Genomic DNA, 22,946 nt, shown 5'->3' with positions numbered 1-22,946 from the left:
CTGGTCTACACTGTGAGTGGCAGTGTCAGTGTTTGGATGAATGTGTTGTTGTATGGTGTGACCCATAGCTGCATCTTTTGGGAGGGTAGTGCTGGTTGCTGATGTGTTGTCGTTAGCATGTGTTGGTGTAGTGTCTTCTGTTGGAATGTTTGTATGTGTCTCATGTTGTTGTGTAGCCCCATTTGAGATATCAACTGTATCAGGATTCTCAATCAACTGACACACTAAATCATTTAACATTAGCAGCTGACTCATACCCTCATCTTCAGAACTGATTCAAGTTTCAGACTGCATATAGTCAAGGATATAACCGACACAACCTTCTTCATCAGAAGACTCCAGGTCAGTTGCACCTTTTCCATCAGTTGCAATGTCTCTGGCCAGCTCGTACACGACTTTTCCTGAGAGTCTGTACAAGTTTTTCTTTATGCTCCACACGAGTTGTTTCCGTGCAGAAGACATGGCTGGTGCAGGTTTGAAGAAACAGCAGTGCAGTTCCCTTGGAAGAACGAAAACCCTCTCCTGGCTGCGATCTCCCCAGCTGGACACCCACTGGCTGTTGTCGTGGCTGCAGTCACGTCTCCTCGCCAAGGCCTCGTGGTTCTGTTATCACTGGATCTCCTCCTCGCCGTGTTGGACGGAGCGAGATCCCGGACGAGCCCCCAAGATTTGTTACGGGTCCCGAATGTGGGACCTGTGGAACAAATACAATTGTCTGTGGAAACAGACAGAATAGAAGAGTAATGAAGACACGGAGTTGTACATGTGCCGTCCAAGTTGCGTCTCTTTAATTCTCCAAAATTCAAAATACAGCATTAACTCTGCAATGTCATATCCCCATCAGTTTTAGGTCTATAAATCACATCCATCCAATAATCTCATACAAACAAATCAATCACAAATTAATACAGCATTACCCTGTAATCTGACTGTAAGAAAAGGCACATTGCATACTATAAATCTATAGCACAATTTACAGTGTCATTTTACTGTGACTAGCATGCAGCTTACTTCTGCTGTTTTACTGAATGTGATACACACTGAACTACAAGTGAACTCACGGAGGGATATAAACATTTTTCTATACAAATCTTCCATAAACATCCTTAAACTCTTATTATTAAATTAACATAAATGAACCATGCTATCAGTTGTGCGTTTCTTGTTTGCAGGTATGAGACTATGTGCGTGTGTAGTAGCAGTCTCGAACACACTTGACCGCCTGCAAGACAAAGGCAGGGGCAAAAAACCGCCAATTTACCGTCAGTAACAGCACGAATTTCCGACTTCTTTAACAACAATAAACATACGCAAATGACCATAAAACTCACTCTCAGTGTACGTATGCACAAATAGAAGTATAAACAACTTCAATTTATCAACCATTGTCACGTACTGACCTGTGGAAACAGACAGAATAGAAGAGTAATGAAGACACGGAGTTGTACATGTGCCGTCCAAGTTGCGTCTGACGAGTGGGCGGAAGTCCACACCTGAGACCACCGGAATGGCAACAGTCCCGGCCTCAAAGGTTCCACTTACTAATGTTCCCTTTTTCACAATGTACATAAAAAATAAAATGTCTGTATAACATATATTACCGGAGAATCACCTTCAATCCGTAAAAATTAACAGAAGGATTAATTTCCTTTCAATTCAAATTAATGTGGTGACACATTCTTGGGTTCGCTACATTTTCCTGTAAACAAATGCTGATATGTTACTCAACTGGAATGTATTTTGTGTATCCTTTAGCTCTAACAAACCGCACTGAATGCATGTTTTGTACACTTAAAGGACCAGTTCACCAGTTCAAAATTCAGTCATTACTCACCCCTATACCAGTGGAATGTCGAGGGAAGTTTTGCAGTCCACAGAACATTTCTGGAGCTTCAGAGCCGAACAGCATTAAAGTATTCTCCTAAACAACTGAAGTAGATGTGGACTGAGATCCAAGTTTTGGGAAGCCCTGAGATGTCAGATTGATTTGAAAGACATTACTAACATCCTCAATGCACAGTGGAGCTTGTGCGTCCACATCCGTTGGTGTGCACACTAACGCATTTAGCTAAGTGAAGATTTCAGCTTGAAATGGGGCCTAAATAACATCTTATTCAAGTCAGTATGGGACGTGGTGCTTCATGAGATATGGATTATGTCGAATGAGCTGTATGGAGCCATTTTATGTTTTCCTTTTTTTTTTTTTACATTTTGAAATAAGAGCTCTTTAGCTGTGAAACTCCAGAAATTTCTTGTGGGCTACGAAACTTCACCCAACTTTCCATCAGCTTGGGGGTGAGTAGATAAGGACTCAATTTTTATTTTTGGGTGAACTTATCCTTTAAACACTTGCAAAGCTGTTTTTTGGGACATTTTGAACAAGTCTTCTCACGATACTGGAATTTCTAACTTTGATACAATACCTTGAAAACTATCTATATTTTGATACCATGTTGGATACCATGGGGATAAACTGACACAACAAAAAAGCACAAAGCATCTAAGATAAATTACTTCTGATCATAGTCAGAGCAGTGGAAGGAGGCATGGACACTGAAGCGGGGTGTGTGTGTGTGTGTGTGTGTGTGTGTGTGTCGCTGTCGGAGAGAAGAGAGAGTGTGAAAGAACAGAGTATTGATACTGGGGAAAATCAGTACTGAAACAGTTTCAAATCTTCAGCATCGATATTTATTGATATTTCGATATTTTTGACAACACCATTTTGAAACCTGCATTGTTTACATTCAGGTTGATTAGCAGATGTTCCCATATTAGTCTTTGTTATGTGTACCAGTCACAACACCATAAACACTTTATAAAAGGCCTAAATGTGGTATTTACAGCTTGTTCGCTGCCCACACAAGTGACATGTGATGCTGCTTTAACCAAACAGTTTTACTTGCCTAAATCTAAACACATATGAATGGAGGCAAGGCAAGTCTAATTGTATAGCACAATTCAGACACAAGGCAACTCAAAGTTACAGGGACATAAAATTATATTAAAAGACATTAAAAACAAGTTCAAAACATAAAAGTTAAAAATAGAAAATAAGCTGAAATAGAATAGGTTTAAAAAAGACAACACAATAAAGGTTACAGTGCAGTTCAAGATATTGATCACAGCCCTAAAATTGCTGCAGTAAGAGGCAGTGGCAAACAAAAAGGTCCTCAGCCTTGATTTAAAAGAGGTGACAGTTGGAGCGGACCTGCAGTTTTTTTTGGCCGTTTGTTCCAGATGTGTGGTGTGTGATAACTGAGCGCTGCTTCTCCATGTTTAGGTTTGACTTTAGGGACTGAAAGCAGACCTGTATCTGACGACCGCAGAGGTCTGGATGGTTGATAAGGTAGCAGCAGGTCAGACATGTATCTCAACCATTCAGAGCTTTGTAAACCAACAGCAGGATTTTGAAATCTATTCTTTGACAGACAGGAAGGTGAGAGGGGAGAGAGTATGAAAAACATTCTTTAAGAGTCATTGTGATGGCATATAAGGAATGGAGGAATTGTGTCATCGGGTGGAAGCTTTGCAATTAATAAGGAGAGGCCATCCACCCATGATACTATTAATAAATGAACAGACTATAGGACTGCTATGTACAACATGTGAACCATGTGGACTCAGTTTTTACAGTAGATGAGGCTAAAGAGAAGGGGCGAGAGAAGAGCTGTATCTCTGCCTCTGGGGGGAAAGTGTGTGTGCATGCGTGTGTGTGTGTGTGTGTGTGTGTGTGTGTGAGAGAGAGAGAGAGAGAGAGAGAGAGAGAGGCAGAGAGAGAGAGAGAGAGGGTGTGAGCGTGCATACTTATTTAGTTTCTCCCCAATCGTCGCTGACTGCATTCTTCTCTTGGAGGGTGGTGAGAGCAGAGCATCAGAGAGAGAGAGAGAGAGAGAGGGAGAGAGAGGGAGACATACACACGTACGGGAGCGAAAGAGAGAGAGGGGGGACAGAGATACAGAGAGCGAGAGAGGTATCGGGGAGTCCGAGAAGAAGCTGAAACTTCACTGGAGACGCTCCTGCACAGGTTGGTACCATCTTGTCACTTCTCGGCACAGTGCGTCTGCGGGGACTCAGTTTTGACCTCATGGACACTCCGTGTACCGTCAGAATCCCTCCACCTTGTGCTTTTAACCAGTGTAACTTGCACTTCTGCGGTGATATCCGCATCTTCGACCATAACATTGATGCTACAGCGCGTCCTCCACTTCTACAGCTGGCAGTCAAACCAGATGAATCGGCTCCTTGCGTGGCTTTAATGTCACATTTGCTCTTTCTCTTGAAGCGCACAGCCAGTAACCATCCTCCTCCTCCTGTCCACTTAGTCAGTTAGTCTCTCCCATGTGCACGAAGGTGGGAACGGTGGATTGCAGCAGAGATGAAAACAAAAGGGAGGTTTTGCGCACACATGTCAGTGGGGAAGGTTTCCAATAAAGGATTCACTCATACGCACAGCTGCAAGTGTAGTAATAACGATTATTTTTACAAGTGTGATGCAGACTTTCCACTGTTATTCATGTGCTCTGTCATGATTCTGTCATATGCAGCTGAGATGAGCCCCGCAGAGCAGGAATGCTGTCTGCTATTGTGGGTAAAAATCACTCAAAATCAGTGTAGGCTGCGCGCATTCACGTTGGCAAAACAGGAATTCATGGTAGAAGTACCAGCAGAGAGAGAGAGAAAAAAGCTTTTCTATGTTGCCCATAAACAAACAGCCACATAATTTACTTATCACTGGCTATAACCTGTTCAGTATAGAGGTCGGAGTTTCCCGGCTGTCAGGTCACTGGACCAGAAAGACGACACCTCACACCGATCACCTCAGGAAATACTTGCACGGGCCCTTCAAGAGCTATTTTTATCTCTGGCCGTGTGTCAGGCGGCACACACACCGTCCACTTCATTGTAATGCTGCACATGCCATTAAGACTACGCAGATATACTGAGTACCCAGCTGGACCTGATGCCAGGGGAGCCTCGTGTGTAATGAGACTGATGGGGGGACGACTTCAGTGATGCAGGAAAAAAGAGAAGTACACAAAGATTGTGTGTGTGTGTGTGTGTGTGTGTGTGTGTGTGTGTGTGTGTGTGTGTGTGTGTGTGTGTGTGTGTGTGTGTGTGTGTGTGCAGCTTTGCATTTGGCAGCGGTGGAGAAAGAAAAACAAGTGCAAACAGAGAATCTTTGTGTTTTCATTCCTTGCCAGTGACAGGTCCTGTTTTTTAGTGAAGCAGCTCAGTGTTTGAAGGCTGAACAACAGACAGGTGCAGCACACGTGTGAGAAAGAAGAGAAGTATTAGTGAAAATGAAAGGAATAAAAATGAAATAGATCCATTCATTGTTCCCACATTCAGTTCTGTAAATAAACAGTGTCTTATTTCTATTGTTAATATGTTGACAGATCACCTTATCCTTTTATTCTTTAGCATTTATGATTTGTTTTGTTGCTGTAGTAGGCCTATAGTGGATGTTGAAGACCATTGTTGTTGTTTTCCCCCTAAAGAAATGTGGGTAAGGAGCACACAACGGTCACTCATATTGGCACGTTTGGCAATGCCAACAATAAACCCCCTTAAACTTCCAATACAGGCACTATACTGTGTACCACTGCTGCCTCACAAACAGTACTTTATGTGTTGATGATCACCTGGCCTTATAATGTGGGATATTCACAATGTGACAATGAGGAAGTTGTTTAGTTATTAATTTAGGTTTGAATTATTCTGCTTTTTAAATGTTATTTGTATCAGAACATTCTACTAATGTGATTTTGTACATTTTTCGTTGATTAAAATAATGGTGATGAATGGACGTTAGGGGGCCCCCTGGGAAATGTCTGCCCTGCTCCTCATCAGACTATAGAATCGCCACTGCTCACAGCAACAACCTAATTATAATAATGATTATAATAATGGTCATGGCAATAAAGTTAATTTGAATTAATTTGAATTAAAGAGGGAGAGCGAGAGACAGAGAGAGAGAGAGAGAGAGAGAGAGAGAGAGAGAGACCTTGTGGAAGTAGAGCATATGGTCTGATGACGTAACGCCGGTCGTTGCGGACGCTCTGACAACACAGCCAGTGTGTGTGTGTGTGTGTATGTGTGTGTGCATGTGTGTGTGTGTGCAGCTCAGGATTAGTTACACACCGTGCCATCTCCGATGCATTCCTAAAACACGCACCACCATAAACACACAACCCGCTAAACAATGAACGCCGCCACCGCCGCCACCTGCCTGCTCGCCGCCGGCTTCAGCTGCTACCTCTACGGCAGCGATGTGTTGTTATCGCTGCTCCGTGTCTCTGTTGCAGACCCCTCCATGCCCGAGCCGGGAGCTGCTCCGCGGCGGAGCCCGCAGGGAGTCCCCTACACCGACCTCCAGCACATCGTCAACGCCGACGGACTGCACCTGTTCTGCCGCTACTGGGAGCCCGCCGACCCGCCAAGGTCAGTGGAGAACCGAGCGCGAAAACTAAAGGGAAGTGTGTCTCTGTGTTTGTCCCCCTGTAGGCTGCGTGTGTGAGACAGTGCGCAGCAGGAAGAGTGTTGTTTAAAACCATTTTAGTTTGTGATCCTACTCACATGGTTGCTCTCAGTCCTGGAGTCACATGAGGACTTTCTTCTAAGGTCCTGCATGTTAATCTTTAGACATGTGTGCAGTCCTGGACATAACCCTGTCTGGTCAGTGCACATCTATCTCTTCACCACAAACCTCCACACTTAATACTTTCTGTAGCTCTGTGGCTGGTCAAACAACTCTCCAGTCACTCTCTTCCAGATGCACCAGGAATGTGTTGTTTCTAAACATCTACTGGTTATGTTATTCTCCATAAGGTTACATTATGATGAGCACTGCTGGCTGGAAAGTAGCCCACGTTGTTCATTGTTAAATATATTAAAGCTGTAACTCAGTAACTCAACAGTAATAAATGCAAACAGGTCCATGCTTATAACAATACACCATCCTCATCGGAGTTTATTGTGGGCCGTATTAAGGTGCCTCTCTGACCTCATATTTAGATGATCACTATGTCCAACACAAAAACATCACTGGGTAGAAATGAGAGAACAACATGAGATTAGTCAGAAAAACTGAAAATCAATCTGTGGTATTCTGTAGTGAATCTGGACAATGCTGACCCAAGCTCGTTAAAGAACATTTTAATTATGTTAATCTCCCCACAGTGGCGACCACCAGACGCACCCGTGACTCATACTGGGTCATGACCCTGTTAAAAAAAGAAAAAAACAAGACCCAGGAACAGATACTTGAACTTGTTGTTAATAAATCAAACAGTAAGCTACACTATTGAGATCAGCTGTTTGGGGCTGGGAAGGACAACAAACTGCAGAATGTTAATGATGATTAATTTGCCTTCATCCTCATTTAGAGAGAGAGACAGATACAGACAGAGAGAGAGCTACCGAAAAATACTGTCCCTCACTTGTTGTGTATACCTTTTCTATTATATAGACATTAAAACTTTAGTGAAACGCTGGTATTATGTTGATCTGGCTGTCCACAGATCATTTTTTGGTAGTTTTTTGTTGCAGCTGCACATGAGACCGGCTGCTCAAGTGGGCTGTGTGGCTGCTCTACCTGTTAACATGAGCAAACAAATAGGAACAGCACACCTGTGCTGGTTAAGCCGGCAATGCAGCCCGTAGTGAAGCAATGCAGTTTAGCTCCCGGCTGTTATTCAAGCAATGCAGTTTAGCGCCCACCCATTTTTTTAAGCAATGCAGTTTAGCTTCCAACTTGAACCACCATGAATTTTATTCAATTTCTAAATCCCATTAGACAAGACTCTTTCCCACTTTTACAGCTCTTTACACTCTGCACAGATAGACCCTAAACAAGCCTTGAGCACCTGTTCTTGTGCCCTTAATATCTATTTTCAATTTATACAATGAAGGAAAGGGAAGCTAGAAAAACAGTCTTGCTTTTTGCTTTTGTTTTTGTGTACATGGCAGTACATGGCAGGTCATGCATCAATGCAAACATAAAAGGAAACAGATGAACAGGAACATCAGTATTTCCCCATCACTTTATTTTGAAAAACACACCTTTCATCTTTCCATACAAGGAAACACCAGCTATTAAATGTCATCTATCTGACATCCCTTGTGGTTTGAGGTTGTTCTCTGTAGTTCATTTAAATTATATTTCCAACCCTAATGAACGGCATCATAGCTCATTTACAAAAGGCCTGAGATCGTGACTCATCGGTCATTCTGGTGTGTGAAACAGTGTAAATCGAAAAACGTTGTCGCTTAGCCACAAAGACATCAAACAACACAACTACATGATTAATAGTTGAACTGGGGTATTTTCCACATTCTGCTGGCGGAGGCCACCTTTCTATGCTCTCTCGGCCGTTTTAAGTTCCCTGCCCACATGTGGCTGTGACGATGCATGAAACACAACACAGATGTCACACTTACGCTCACTTACAAACCACATAGCATGTAGTGTGAGAGCACTGAAGGAATAAGATGCGACAGGAACAGGAGGCCCACAAAACATCTGGAGTCAAGATTTTACTGATGTCTTACACACATACACACACAGCAATGACTCATTAACTGACACTGTGCCTGTGCCTCAGCTGTATAATTGGTCCATAAACCATGGCTGAAAGTTGAGCGTGTGTGTATGTGTGTGTGTTTATTCCGCAGTCATCTGATTTATTCTATATTTGTACATGTGGGTGTTTGTATACCTGTGTGTAGATATCTGTGTATAGCGAACTTTGGCATGTTGTTTTTGTGGTTGGATTTAACTTCTCTGCCTGATGCGCTCTGGCAGCTCTAGTTATCTTGTAAATGTATATGATTCTGCACAGGCAATGGGATAAATATTTGACCTTACAATTACCCACAGTGCCACTGAGGCCTGAGGGCTCACTGGGGTCAAACAGAAGCCCTTTCCCAGAGCCATGCCCACCCTAACCCACTATGAGCAAAAATGCACTTATGCAACAACATGCTAATATATTTAAAGCTCGTCAACAAGAGTCTTGGAGATGAATAACCAAATCTAAAAATGTGTCCCACTCTTCTTGCCCAAAGCATCAATAAACGAAATGAAATCACTGACATAACCAAAACAGCTTTATTTTTCTCCTGCAAATCATGTTTTTTGGAAGTAGAAAGCTGAATCACTGCAGGCTTAAAATAGCTGCAGATCTCTCTGCGTTGTAACTGCTTTATAGAGCCAAGGCTTTGGATGGCTTATATAAGAGCTTTCTCGGTGGAGGCCAGCCAGTGACCATGCTGAAAATGGATGCATTCATAGCAAAGAGAGGCGTGCAACGTCCCCATTAGATGCTGTGTATTGTGTTGTGTATATACATCCACCAATATTGGTGTTTAATACCTGATTTATGGATTGGTGTTGTAGATATGGTCCGTTTTGTGTGCTGTGCACCGAAATTTGAAGCTGCATGTGGGACAATTAAATCCTCACCCAGACTCATGAAAATGTTTAAACTGAGCTAGCAGCTCCTAAAAGCTGGTGGAGGTAGGTTTATTGCAGGTTTTACAAGCTGACTAAACAGAAGCTATTAAGTAAAATCACACCCTCATCAGTCAAGCCACCCAGAGCTGATGTACAGGCCTTATGTGCTGTAATCTGCTGCTGCTCAGAGTTTAACTGTAAGTTTGGAGTGAACACGCTGCCGTCTAAATCTCTCAATGCAAAGTCACACAGAATGTTATCAAAGAGTGAAACCGCTGAGTAGGTGTCACTAATGGAGACAGCCTGTTGTCTGTCGTACAGCCTACACCTTACCGTGAAAGAGATACTCTGACACACACCTCCTCTTTTAGCACACGCTGCCCCTGCACTCTGAGGTTTCACAATGAAAGACCTCTCAGTGGTCTGGGTGGATGCATGCAGTCTCCAGACTCGCAGCAGCCCACTCGCTGCAGCAGTCAGATTAGTAATTTAACACAATGTGACACAGCTTGGCTCTGTAGATGCAGCGCAGCCACAAGCTAATAGAATTATACTGGAAGTATTTAGCTTTAAAACTGGTTATAGCCATGAACATGAATAGGAAATAGGAATTAGAAGCTCAGCATATTGTGTGGATGCTTTTACAATAAGGGTTTCATCATAGCGTCTTCTCTAAAATGCTGTGTTTTATAGAAAGGATGAGTACATTTATGGTTTATAGACTATTTTTTTAAACAGTAGGAGCATTTATCGTCGTCACTCCTGTGATAGGAGCAGTTTTATATCAGCCACAGTAGCAGCTGGTGCAGCGATAAGCTTTGAACTCTCCAGACAAGAGATTTTGTGCCAGACAGTTTTATTCAAACAGCAGCCTGGAGACCAAAACACTCAAACTCATTGTAGTGATGCATGTTTATGAAATGAATCTGTGCATGTTAATGAACATTTTTGATCATATAGTGACTTCTGATAATATCCTGCTAGTGGCGATGTGTCATGTGGCTGCAACTTACAATTATTTAAATTTTTATAGAGTTTTTTCAGTTAATGTGTTAATTATTTGGTCTAATAATCAATCGATCGTTTGGGCTATCGAATGCCAAAATTAGTTTTTAAAAAAAGACCTTTCCAAAGGCCCACGTCTTGACATTACCAGTTTTGTCCAAAACCCAAAGATGTTTGGTTTAAAATCCCACAAGAGAAGGAAAAGCAGCACATATTTAGAGCTGAGATTCTGGAACAAGTGAGTGTTTGCGTGAATTTGGCTTAAAAGAAGTATCAATCATCAAAAAAGTTGCAGATGATTCACTGCCATTGTCAACACCACTGAAGTTGTGGCATGCGGTATCCATGGTGACAGGCAGCAGTATGAAAATGCCAGGCTGACATTTATTGACTCAGCTAACTGGAGCAACTGTAAGCCAGACATAGTTTATTGCACAGAGCAGCATATAAGCGGAAATTAAGCAGACTGTTTAGATCTCAAGCTAAGTGGTTGGGGGAGACCCGTTCAATGTGTGTCCTTTTTTGTAAATCAGCCAAAGGGAGAAGGAAGGCATATTCAGCCAGCAGGCAAATATGGACAGATTATAATAGGAGCTAGTTATTAAGTTTGTTTGCTTGCTCAGAAATCCAATCGTCAGCCAGCCATCCTGGTCTTTTTCAGAGAACATGTATTTTTGGTCTAATAGCAAAACTGTATGATGAATCAATGAATGTGTTGCTAGGGGACCAAAAAGCCCCAAACATGCACTAGTGAGCTCTTTGCCAAGCGAGTAAAAGGTTGAATGAGACAACATTTTGACTCTTTTGTTTAAAAAAAAGAGTCAAGTAATTGATTTATTGATTAATTGTTGCAGTTCTACTACAAACACAAACTTCCTTACAGAAACCTGCCATATGTAGATTCAGGAAGACAAGACTCCTGTCTCTTTAAGGCCCCTCCACCCAAATACCCAGTCAGCTCTGATTGGTCAGCTCACACATGCCTGATCCAGCACTGCTAACAACAACAGAGCAGCTGTGCTAAATCAATTCAAACTAGCCACAAGGCATAATTTACGCAAATGTGTGATATGGTGACGTAGTGTGATGTCACAATGTTATGGAATTAAAGGCGGGACTACTAACGATGTGTTTCAGGAGCAGTGTTTTCTGTGGGAGAGAGGATCTTCTGTTGGTGTGGACTTTGACCTTTTTAATTTTCAAGACCTTTTACATGTGCAAGCACCTATAAAACACTGACGGAAAGGAAAAACAACGAAAAAGCATAATAGCTCCTTTAATGTCCACGATTTCGCTAACATGCTGGATATTCAGTGTGCATTACACGATAAAAGGATCATTGACAAACCTCCAACATGCATAGGATTAACATAAGACTTGGTCAAAGGTCACCGGCTCCTGAAAGGCCTTTCACTAGAACCGGGAAGTAGGTGAAAGGTGGAGGGGTCGAGGGGAGTTGCTCAACAATGACTGACAGATCTTCCAACAGACATCCAACAGGGGCTTTGAACTCACATGGAGACCAGCCTAGCAGCCAAACATGCACTGCACACCTGTATTTTTACATAACAGATACAAACACTCACACAAGCACACTCATCCTGTATAAATAGGTCGTGCGTTATCAGGGTTTTTGCTGATAGTGTCTGAAAGAGTTTCCTTCCCGGTTTGTGTTTCTATGGCCAGGCTACTTAATTTCACTGCCACTGTTACTCTCGTCAGTGGAGGATTTTTACAAAGCTAAAAGCTCTACAGTGGTTCCCTTCATGTGTGCGCTTGGGGGGAAATTTTGGCTAAGTAATGCAGTTTATAAAATATTAGGGCCTCTTGTATTCCCATAAAATTCACTGAGTAGGTGATTCCAAGAGTCCGCTATGATCATTTACTGTAAGTTAATGAGAAAGGAGACGGAGGAGAAGTGCTCCAGAGTCTGTTTTCAATGTTAAATCCACTGTTGCTCATTTTCACAGTGATTTATTGATTTCATTCATACTGTAAAATTATGGTATAATTCCTGCATCAGTCCGGAGACATGGAGGGTGCAAATGGGAGTGTAAATAATTATCAAAGCACTCCATATAATTATTAGCTACCGTAAATTTGATTTATTTCTGCTGCTGTAGACATAGGAACATATTAAATGTAATTTGATGATGCCCATAGTGAAAGTGGAACGCTCCAACGGCAAATAGTGAGAAGAAACATCAAAGAAAATTACAATTACATAAGAAGAGAGCAAACGGGATTTACAAACATGCAAAGCTGCAAAGAAGGAAGAAGGATTCCAACACTAAAAAGAAGTGGAAAAAACAGCAGTAGTGGTGTCAGTGGCAGTGTTTTATTCAAGCAGTGTTGGTGCTTAATGAAATCAGGTGATCGAAGGATAAGTCTGATCAGAAATAGAACTATGAGTGAGATGTCAGGGTGTAGCCTGCATCATGCATCAGGACTTTCACTTCCTTTGACTCTTTTTAGCTCCAAGCAGATGATTGCATGTCAGTATTTCAGGAAACACACAGTGACTGTTCAGTTTTCTTACGTAATTCTTTGCAACTGCACCACTAATGAGCTCCAGTGTACTGAGATCTGCAGTCTGCAAAGAAGAAAGGTGAGCTGATGAAATGTCCTCTCCCTGTGTTCAGTGGAATATTTTCAATATTTTTGTTTTTCTCTTTGGTACATCTTTTTGTATCACTGGTGTAAACGTTCCTGCTGTGGCCTCCTGCTGACTGTGCCTAAATGTCTCTCCATTATGCAGCAGTTTCCCCTCTGTCTCTGTCTATGTCTTTTTTTTCTGCACAGCACACACTCACACCTTCTATAACCACTCTCTCATTCCTTGTTTTCTTTTCCATACCGGTTTGTCACACCTCATTCCCTTCTCATTTTCCACCTGTCTCATTGTTCTTCTCTGTCATATCCATTTTGTTTTGCTCCAAGTGCTCCAATTAAATCTCACTGTCACCTTAGAATTCAAAGTCTGACACAGTGTCTTACACAGTATTGAAAAGTCTTGAATTGAACTGAGAAATGCTCGCCAGCTTGGACATGCTAGCACTACTCAGTTTCAATAGGTAGCTGAGCTTCTTTCTATTTTCTTTATACTGCGTTGTGTACTCCCTCTCGAATACTGTTCATTGGATTGTACATCACTTGATTTAAATATGAGATATTGAGAAGGGAAATTAATGTCCTAGCTTACAAGCTTGCTAGCTGGTTGCTAACTGTCAGTCAAAAGGCTCCCTAGCTCAGTTGCTAGCAGGACAATACGTTTTCCCAATTTATTAAAAAAAGATGGACTCCTGTCCCCGCCTTCAAACCACTTGTCTTTGGTGGAGCAGTTTATACTTAAAGCTGCTGTAAGCGTTGTTTTCAAGCTAATTTCCTGTCTGTTTTGCAGCTAGCAATCCCCTCCCTCCTCTCTACATCACCACGTGAACATACACTGTAATCACCAGACATAGCATCAAACAGGAGGATCCTGCTCTCTACGTGTACGCGAGCAGACAGGACCGCCTCTTTATGGAGTTCTCTGTCCTGATTGGATAAAGTGGGCAGGGATACCAGAAAGTTTCTTTTCTCATTTACTGCATGAGCAGGGGGAGGAGAGACATGGGTTACTACTAACGAGCTACAAAACGTCCTCTTTCTTGGACCACATGGTTCTCTCTTACCTCAAAGGTTGGCACTGTCAGGCTTGTTTTTTCTCAACAATGTGAATTCACAGGTGAAATTTCACCCCCAAAAAATCTTGATGTGAAAAACTTGTGAGTGAAGCCGCTTGTTTGTGACAACCCCATTGCACTGAAATGATTTTCCAGTGAACATTGCTTGTAGTTAAATGCAGTTTGTCTCAAGTCGGCCCATAGTCAGGCACTGTACCTGGGATACTGTGGAAGGCTTGTCATGTTGTTATTTCTTTTACTTTTATGGTCTTAAAACGTTTCTAAATTTGGCTTTTCAAAGGCCACTGTTGTCTTGTTTCCTGTCTCACATGCAGTTTTTCATCTCCTTCTGTCTTTGGTCCTCTCTTCTTCCTCTTTTCCTTTAATCTTGGCCTCTATATTTCTATACACACCCCTGTAACTGCACATTCACAGAGTCTACACTTAACAGCCCTGATGTGGTCACCCACCCACATACATGTACGTATGAGCGTATACACGTTGTATATCACATCCTTTGGGCAGCTCTTCAAAGAAAGCTCAGTAATTTGTGGCTCTCTTTTCTACACTTACATGGTGATACACACAAGATTAAAGGGACACACACACACCATTAAGTTCTGAGCAGTCTAAGTCCATTAATCAGATTAACATGCCGGTGTTCGGTCGTTCTGTCTCGTGCTTTGGCTCTTGTCCAGTCTGGACACACGGACGACAGTCTCTTCAGTGTTAATTTGACACTGCAGTATGTTTATACACGGCCATATCAGCAAAAGTTAATTAAACACGTTCGCATGGTGTTGAACCGTTGCCCCAGAGACATGTCCCAATCAACGTTTTTAAATGTCAAATAAAATGTTACTACAAATGCAAACTACTGAGCAGTGATTCAACAGTTATTCTTCCTGATTAAACCAAGTAAACCAACAGATTAATTGTCTCGCCTGAACAGGAGCAAAACAGGAAAATCAGGTCAGTAGCTGTTTTTTCACTGCAGACATTTTGACTTAACTCGATTACATTCAAGAAACTCAGATTGAATGAGTCTAGAACCATAACAAACAGTGGCTAAATTGTTGTACTTCTCCGTTCTGGTTGCTTGTTTTTCTGGTGATTCAATACTGGACATCTAGTGGGCCCCAAGCATTTTAGCAACATGCCTAAAATTTTTGCCTGTCGTGTAAAATTGAAGGTGCAGAACGTGGCGTTTGAGCACAGTTGGAAGGTTTTGTGAGTTCCTGTATAATCTTGGAGCAGCCAGTCAGCATTGCATTAAGGGGATTAGGGTCTTGGCTTTGTTTTTGGGGCCTGTGGTTGTTTGGAGTAGCTCTGAGTAGAGCCAGAGGGACAAAACTCTCTCCCTCGCTCCCTCAGAGTGTTTTAATAAGGCTGGTTATAAGCCATGTTGTTCCAGCAACTGAAAGTGGTGTGGGAGACAAGTAGGTCTCCAGTTCCCATGAGGAATGAGAGAAAGAGGGTGAGGAGAGATAATGAGAAAGAAAAATTAAAAGCCTCTTATCTAGATACTGGAAGTTACTTCAGCTGCACACAAAATAATCAATGCGTCAGTGATATGGCACAGTGAGCTCTTGGTTGAATGAGCAGCACTATATGATAAATGTAGGTGGTCTAAGACATCCCCTTGGGAACTGAGAAAGCACAATTTTATTAGAAACTAACTTACAACTACAGAAGCAATTTCGGAAGAAACTGCAGTGTAAATGTTGGATGGTGAAAAGCTGATGCTGAACTGCATTGCTGTCTTTAAAAGTTGAATAATACCGATAATATTTGAAAGATGTGGAATATTTTATGATTTGTTGAAAAGTTGACGCTAAACTGCATTGCTGGCTTTTATTTGTTTGAAGTAGCAGCTGAAGGCGGCACCTGGTGAGGCTGAAGGATGCAAATTATGCAAACTGTGGGCTAAATCACTAGAACCTGCTCACGATCAGTCAAATGCTGCAGGTAATTTACGTCAATAACAAGCATTCAAAAGCATATTTTTATGGCATGAAATAAGTAAGGCTTGGTTCATGGACAGCAACAGTTTTCCTGTACGACACAGGCTAAATTATTCTATCAACGGATGAAGACAAGTTAGTTTTTAATGTGTCCATCCCTCTACTTCATTTTATTTGACTTTAATAATTTATTTTTTAATACAAATTCAATAAAATTCTATTTTAGTGAACTAGACAACTTAGAAACTGGATATCTTCCCTAGCAAGAGGGTCAACCCTGTCCCTTCTCTTGGAAGTTGGTCTCAGCAGCTTGATGAGCAGCTCATTCAGAAGCAAACTCTTTGCTTGGAACTTTAAGTTTTTAGCTTTCTGAATGCGTTCCCATGTTTTAGTCAATCCGCTAAGAATCAAGTGAATCTCGCAGCTAGAAGTCAGACCAATGATAAGAGTATGTGTGTGGGGGGGATGTAGATGATTACGTATGTCACGACAAATTGTTTCAAGTTTTCAAGTAGTGTTCAAGATACAAAATAAAGCATAATTCTGCAGAAACCCATATTTAGGCAACAACTTTTTAGCCTAAAATTTAGGATTAAAAAAACAATTTTGTTGGAACATTCAAAAGAGCTGCCATTTTTAATGTCTTTCTACGGGACTGTCATTGGTCTTCTCTGTAACAAAGACTTAAGATGCAGTGCAGTTGTCCACCCAGGACAATAACCGGTTCAGGTTGATGTCTGAGTATAGTGGAAACATGTCAAAGCGTGAAACACTTGTTCAAAGCGAATGCCTCTTGAGCTTCACCAGACCACTTTTAGCAAAGAGGAAAAAGTGGGACATACTGATGACGCTTGAATATTGTCGATTGTCTGCAAATGCCTGTAGCTGAATGAATGCAGACATCTGTTAAGATATCTGGGTGATTAAATGAAACCTCCTAGCGTTAGCTGTCACCAGACATTTTGCCTTTATTGGATTTTTCTTTCCTCCTTCTTGCAGCTCTTTAAACTGAAATTGACACGAGAAAGCAAAGATGGAGAAAAAAGTGAGAGACAAGAAGAAAGAGAGATTATGAAGCAGACCAAGGAGGTATTTAGAGGATGACGGATAGAGAGAACCTTAGAAATGTCACATTACAGCCGGGGCTCTCAGCGGAGTGTGCGGTGTGCTGTTCACTGTACAGTCGTCTTTACAATGAACCCAGATTAGCCCCATTAATCCCCTGCTGCCCCTCGGCATGTGTGTCACAGAACATTGTGCCCATACAAAGACACTCATTCACACACACACATATACACACACACCAGCATACATGTATACACACTCTCGTTCTGAGCCAACAAGTGCAGAGGAAGTCTTAGCCCGAGGCGAAGGCTTCCTATAAAAGGAGGGAAAGAGCAGCGAGTGAAATCAGAGCAACAGATTTGCTAATGAAGCCTGATGAACAGCTACCCTTATTCTACTCTTCCACACCCCGCTCCGCTCCGCTCTCTCTCACTCACTTTCTCCCTGTGTCACTCCATTCCCCCTTCCCTCCGTCGCTGAATACATTTGGGCTAATTGTCTGCTGCTGCTGCTGATTGAAGCTCTCACAGGCTTCTCAGCACTGCCGCCGCTGCTCAGAGGAAAGAACACTGGAGCGTTTCACTGCTGCTCCGCTGCTTAATATGCACAGATCGAAGAAGTAAAACCTTAAACAAACTTTGTGTCAGAGATGCTGCATTAATTAGCGAAAGGTACATCTTTGATGTTAATCCCACATTTTGAAGACTTGAGACCTTCTCAGCCTCCCTTCTGTCTGTCATCGTCTTTCTACCGTGACTGAAATGGAGTTGGAGGTGAAAATTAATAAGGGATTATCCTGTTAGCTTTTACATAATGAGTCTATTTTGTGAAAAGAGTATGCTTTTGACATCTAGCGTTGGTTTAAGCTTTACCTTCAGGGCATGTTTGACAAATCTTTAATTTCTTGCTGTGTAAGGATTCTGTCGAGGGCTGTTCGGATGTCATGATTAATTGAAAATCGAATTTCTGGTATTGCGTAACCACAGAACATTGGCATATTGGCAATACTGAAACACCTCCACAATTGGTATAAGGCACATGGAAAGTGGAGGTTTGAATCTCAATGTATGGCATCCTAAGTTTTCTGTATTACTGCACTGCATTTTCATCATTTAATACAAGCAGTAAGATAAATCTAAATTCCCTTTTTACTTAGGAGGTCTTTCTAATCATCACAATACAGCAGTCTGCAAAGCTCAATAAGCTCTTGTTCTTCCAAAACATTAAAGTTCCGGCCGGATGGATAAACAATAAACTGAAACCCACTGTGAAGCCCTGTAAAGCCGAGGGGGGGCTGCAGATTCGACTGATAATTCTCTGTAACGTCATCGCCACACAACGAACGACCCCCTTTCACAGTGTCATTTGATACAGCGTCATTATAAAAATGAAGATAAATGCAGTAATTATCCGTGTCTGTTTCATAATGCTGCTTGAACTCCTCTTTCTCCTTTTTGACACAAGATACGTCTCCATGGGCAGAGTTAGGACTAAAGGAAATTGGGCTGCTGAACATAAAACGCAGCTTCTCTGCATCAGCAAACACACACTAAATGTCATTTATGTGAGAAATGAAACTCCAGTGCTGTTCGCTGTATAATTTCCTCATCGACAAAATGTTTCTGCCTCAACCAGCAGGCAAACTTCAGTGTTTATTTCCTGAGTGAATACTTCATAAATCACTTGCTAGAAAAGCACTTGGATGGAAACTGAGCCGCTGAATGTGCAGTTCTGAAGAGATATTTGCATGAAGTCTCCAATCTCAGAAAACCAAATCATAGTTTCCATTGTTTTAGGTAAAGGAAATGAATGTTTTAGAAAAAGAGAGCAGGACTGTGAAAGCTGTTTGCTGTGTACCAACGGGTCACATTGTGTTTCACTGGATTCCCTCAGAGTGAGTTTTGAGTCGGGCAGGCAGGGATGTGTCGAGGCAGAGAGAGGGACAGATGGATGATAGATGATATCTCAACATTCACATTTTTTTCCTGTCATCCTGCCACTTAATCTCTGACACACACACACACACACACACACACACACACACACACACACACACACACACACACACACACAAAGTCAAATTCCCGCAGAAAATCCTACAGCAGGGTCAGTCAGGATTTATCAGATTTTCATTGCATTTGATTGTTTGTATTTTCCCCTTCCTCGTCTCCACCTCATCAGTTCCTCTTGCAGCTCACATTGAGAAATCTTCCAAGATTTACCTGAACTGGAACAGTTCGGGGAATCAAGGGAGAATGCAAACATTTGCTGTTTTGTTTGTCTCTGTGTGTGAGAGATTAAGGCGTTCAGGTGGAGGTCTGCGTTCGTGAACACTTGACTGATGTATTTCCTCCTCTCTTCTCAGGGCTCTGGTGTTCATCGCCCACGGGGCCGGGGAGCATTGTGGGCCGTATGATGAGATTGCACAGAGACTGAAGGAACTGTCCCTGCTGGTATTTGCACACGACCACGGTGAGTCACCAAACACGCACATTACTTTACATTATGCATGCATACCATTACATCCACACTCTTTCTTGCCCTCGTGATCATCAGCAGTTCAAACACACAGAGTACTTTGTGCATGTCTTCAAAGAAAGCCCATCACACATCCTCCCTGTCTGATAACAGTTAATTGTTGATTGAACAGAGCTTGTTAGGGTAAATTAATTAGCCTCGGTGGTAATTTGCTCTATTGTGTGTCTGTGTGTGCAGATGTGAAGGTGGTGTGCTTTTAATGCATTGTCAAGGAAAACTTCACAAATGTTGGTTTGGTGTGAGTGAGACTTCATGCTGATCTGGTTTCCATGAAACAAGACAGACCAGTCACACATTTAACTGTGGTTTAGGCCACAACTGTGTTTGTGTGCGACCAAACAGGTATTTTAAGCTAAAGCATGATGATCAACACCCTAACCAGGTGTTCTTTGTACTGGAACCTAACCAGAGCATAAACACATAGTTGTCACAACATAAAATTGAAACTTAAAGTTGCCACATAAAGAAATGTAATGTTTCAACATGGTGATTGGTTTGAAAAAACAGATCACAGAAAAGTCTAGAGAGAGGATTAATCTTGAAATCCAGCTTCTTTGAGGGGCTGAAGCTGCTATAATAGTGGTAGATATAGTTGGAAAATGAACAGAAAACATAACAACAGGATTTTAATCAGACAGACGGGATGTTTTACAGCTGTTGATGGGCAGTTTTGCTTGTTTATTGTACACTTTATACTACTGTTTGTTATTTTCTGTCTGTGAATCCACTGATATTAATACAGTAAACGATCAGAATGTGTGTCACATGTATCACCTTTAAATTTTTAAACACATCATCATTCTGTGGTAGATTACAGTTTGAGACTTTGCGCAAAAATAACATTTTATTCATCTATTTATTAGAAATACAGAAAGTATAACACAAATGTGGTGACTTTTTATCATTATAAGGTTGAAATCTTGTTTTAAGCCACACTAGCAGCCTGGCTCTGTGGAGGTCTGTCGGTCAGTTAATCCACCACTTTAGTTCACGCTGACATATCTTCACAAATATTGGATGTATTGCCATTAAATCTGGTAAAGACATTCGAGAATGAATCTTACTGACTTTGGTGATCCCCACACTTAAATCTAGTCTATGACCATATCACTGCTAATGTAACATTCCCCTCAGCCTCAGCTGTACTTTGTGTTTAGTGTTAATTATGCTAGCATGCTAACACGTTAACCTAAGACGGTGAACGTGGTTATTATAATATTGAACCTCACCTGCTAAACACCACCATTTTGCCTCATTGTGAGCATGTTAGCATGGTGAGATTAGCTTTTAGCTCAGAATATCCCCATAGAGCCACTAGCACAGCTGTAGACTGCTAGTCATGATTTTTATTCTTCAGTATCTCAGGTTGTTTAAGGTGTGTTTTTCCTGTCTTTGATCTGATTCACAAAACCTGCTCATGTTTCACCATTTCCCAGAACACGTCCACTTTGAACAGAAAATGTGAGATGGGCTCAAAGAAGGATTAGCTAGAAACAAAAGGGGATAATGAGGCAGAAAAAAAGCTTGATAGTAAAAAGTGTCAGTCTCATTCCTCCACTAAGGTGCTAAGCCAACTGTGTTGTTGCACTGAGCAGGTCCTGATACAGCAGGAATGTGTGAACTCATGTGACTGTGAATCAGAGCCTCACTGTAAAAGAGCATCATGTGTGTTCAGTAAACCTTACTGACAAACAGGAGAGAGAGCCACAGAGGATGCGAGGAGAGAGAAATCAAGTGCCAGCTGTAAGCAAAGAAATATTTACCGAGGTGGAGATCTCAATAAAGAGCTGACAGAGATAATAAAAAGAGGCTGAGTGATGAGGAGGGCTGAGGCTGCTCACACAGGAGCAGTTTGTTCGGTGACTCGCAGTAAAATGTCACGCTGAACTGGAACAAGTCCCCGCAGACACTCGTTCTTCATCTACCGCTCACACTCCTGACAGAGTTCAGCAGCTGAGATCTTTCTTTTTTTCCTCACTCACACTTTCTTCTGTATGTCTTTCTAATAATAGGACACTGAAGTCTTTTCATTCACAGCCTACACGGACTGGAGGTTCCTTCTGACTGTCACACACTGCATCGTTTACCAGAGAACAGCCTCCAAATTTGGTTCAGTGGCTAAACAGCAAAATACCAAACTTACAGCGCACCAGTTCTGAAATGTTATTATCAGACAGAGGGGAATTATTCATAAAGGACTGTTTGTGAGGGGCACGGATAACAGAGCAGCACACAGGAACAGCATAATGTTGTGTGCTGTTGTTTGTCATCTCATTACATTTGAGGAAAATAATCAAATTTGACATTTAATTAGATCAGTGCTCACACAGTTTCTGAATTCATCAGTCTTCCCCAAGAAGCCATTATCACAAAGTGTTTAAAGATATTAAAAAGTCAAGAAAAGGTGAAAAATAGCATTTCATACACCATTACACAGCCATCATTTGTACCGCTGTATACACCAGGAACTCATAGCATCATGACTGTTATTCTAACGCATGGGTTAGTTTTTTCCCTTGGAGAGCAAAACCTGAAACTAAATGGTGGGGCACAGGCCAAAAGCAAACACCTGTTGTATTGTATTGTTGTGGTGTAAAATGGTAGGATCCCAAGCAGGGGGGTAGAGCTATATGGTTTAGTAGTGTTGGAACACACCTATGGCTCAATTATGGCTCGTTTCAGAGGTCAAGTAATCGCTGTTCTGATAGTGGTTCTGAAAGTTTATATACATTAGTCAATTATAACTACTAATTATAACTAACTAATATGAAATCTTTGACTATTCTACTTGTCTGTTTTTTTGTCCGTCTTACATGACAGACAGGCAGTGCTCCAATATATATTAAAAAAACATGAAGACAAGGACTTAGTTCAATACTAAGGCAGGCCAGAAGGTGAGAGACAGGCCCCCTGCATTCACCAACAAGGTGGAGGACAGAAAACACCAGGGGAAGGAGAAAAACAGTAGAAACACAAGGAAAGACTGGAGTTATGGCACCAACCATATCATTATGTTGCTCCGGTTGTGTAGCCAGTGAAATCAATTGTGCACCTTTTTCTAATTTTTTCTAATTACTTGTAAGTAATTGGCAAACAATTGATCCTGCATTCTGATTCCTGCAGCAGAAAACATCAATTACTTCACTTGGAACCTTCTTTTTATAATCAATTAACTCAGAGAAAAACAAAGTCATGAGGACTTCTTTGTGCCCTGTGCAGCGCTTCCAATCGTACGGCAACGGATCTGTGCTCTTT

At 41.8% G+C, this 22,946-nt stretch overlaps 1 protein-coding gene across 2 annotated transcripts in view; it reads left to right on the top strand.

The window, feature by feature from the left end:
- Positions 1-3,947: 3,947 nt before the first annotated feature.
- mgll (monoglyceride lipase) overlaps positions 3,948-22,946 on the top strand; it is a 33,526-nt gene continuing 14,527 nt past the window's right edge. Inside the window, exons 1-3 of one of the 2 annotated variants that reach the window (XM_073470975.1) lie at positions 3,948-4,024; positions 6,306-6,441; positions 19,519-19,625. In XM_073470975.1, the coding sequence (XP_073327076.1) occupies positions 6,314-6,441; positions 19,519-19,625 (235 nt within the window). In that variant the 5' untranslated portion in view covers positions 3,948-4,024; positions 6,306-6,313. Of the gene's footprint in view, positions 4,025-6,168; positions 6,442-19,518; positions 19,626-22,946 lie in introns of those variants that run through there. The other variant, XM_073470974.1, reaches the window with a different exon arrangement.

Source organism: Pagrus major, chromosome 7, assembly GCF_040436345.1.
Source record: "Pagrus major chromosome 7, Pma_NU_1.0".
In the NCBI taxonomy this organism is placed as follows: Eukaryota; Metazoa; Chordata; class Actinopteri; order Spariformes; family Sparidae; genus Pagrus; species Pagrus major.
Note: the sequence above shows the minus strand (reverse complement) of the source record. Positions and strands in the feature narration are given on the sequence as shown.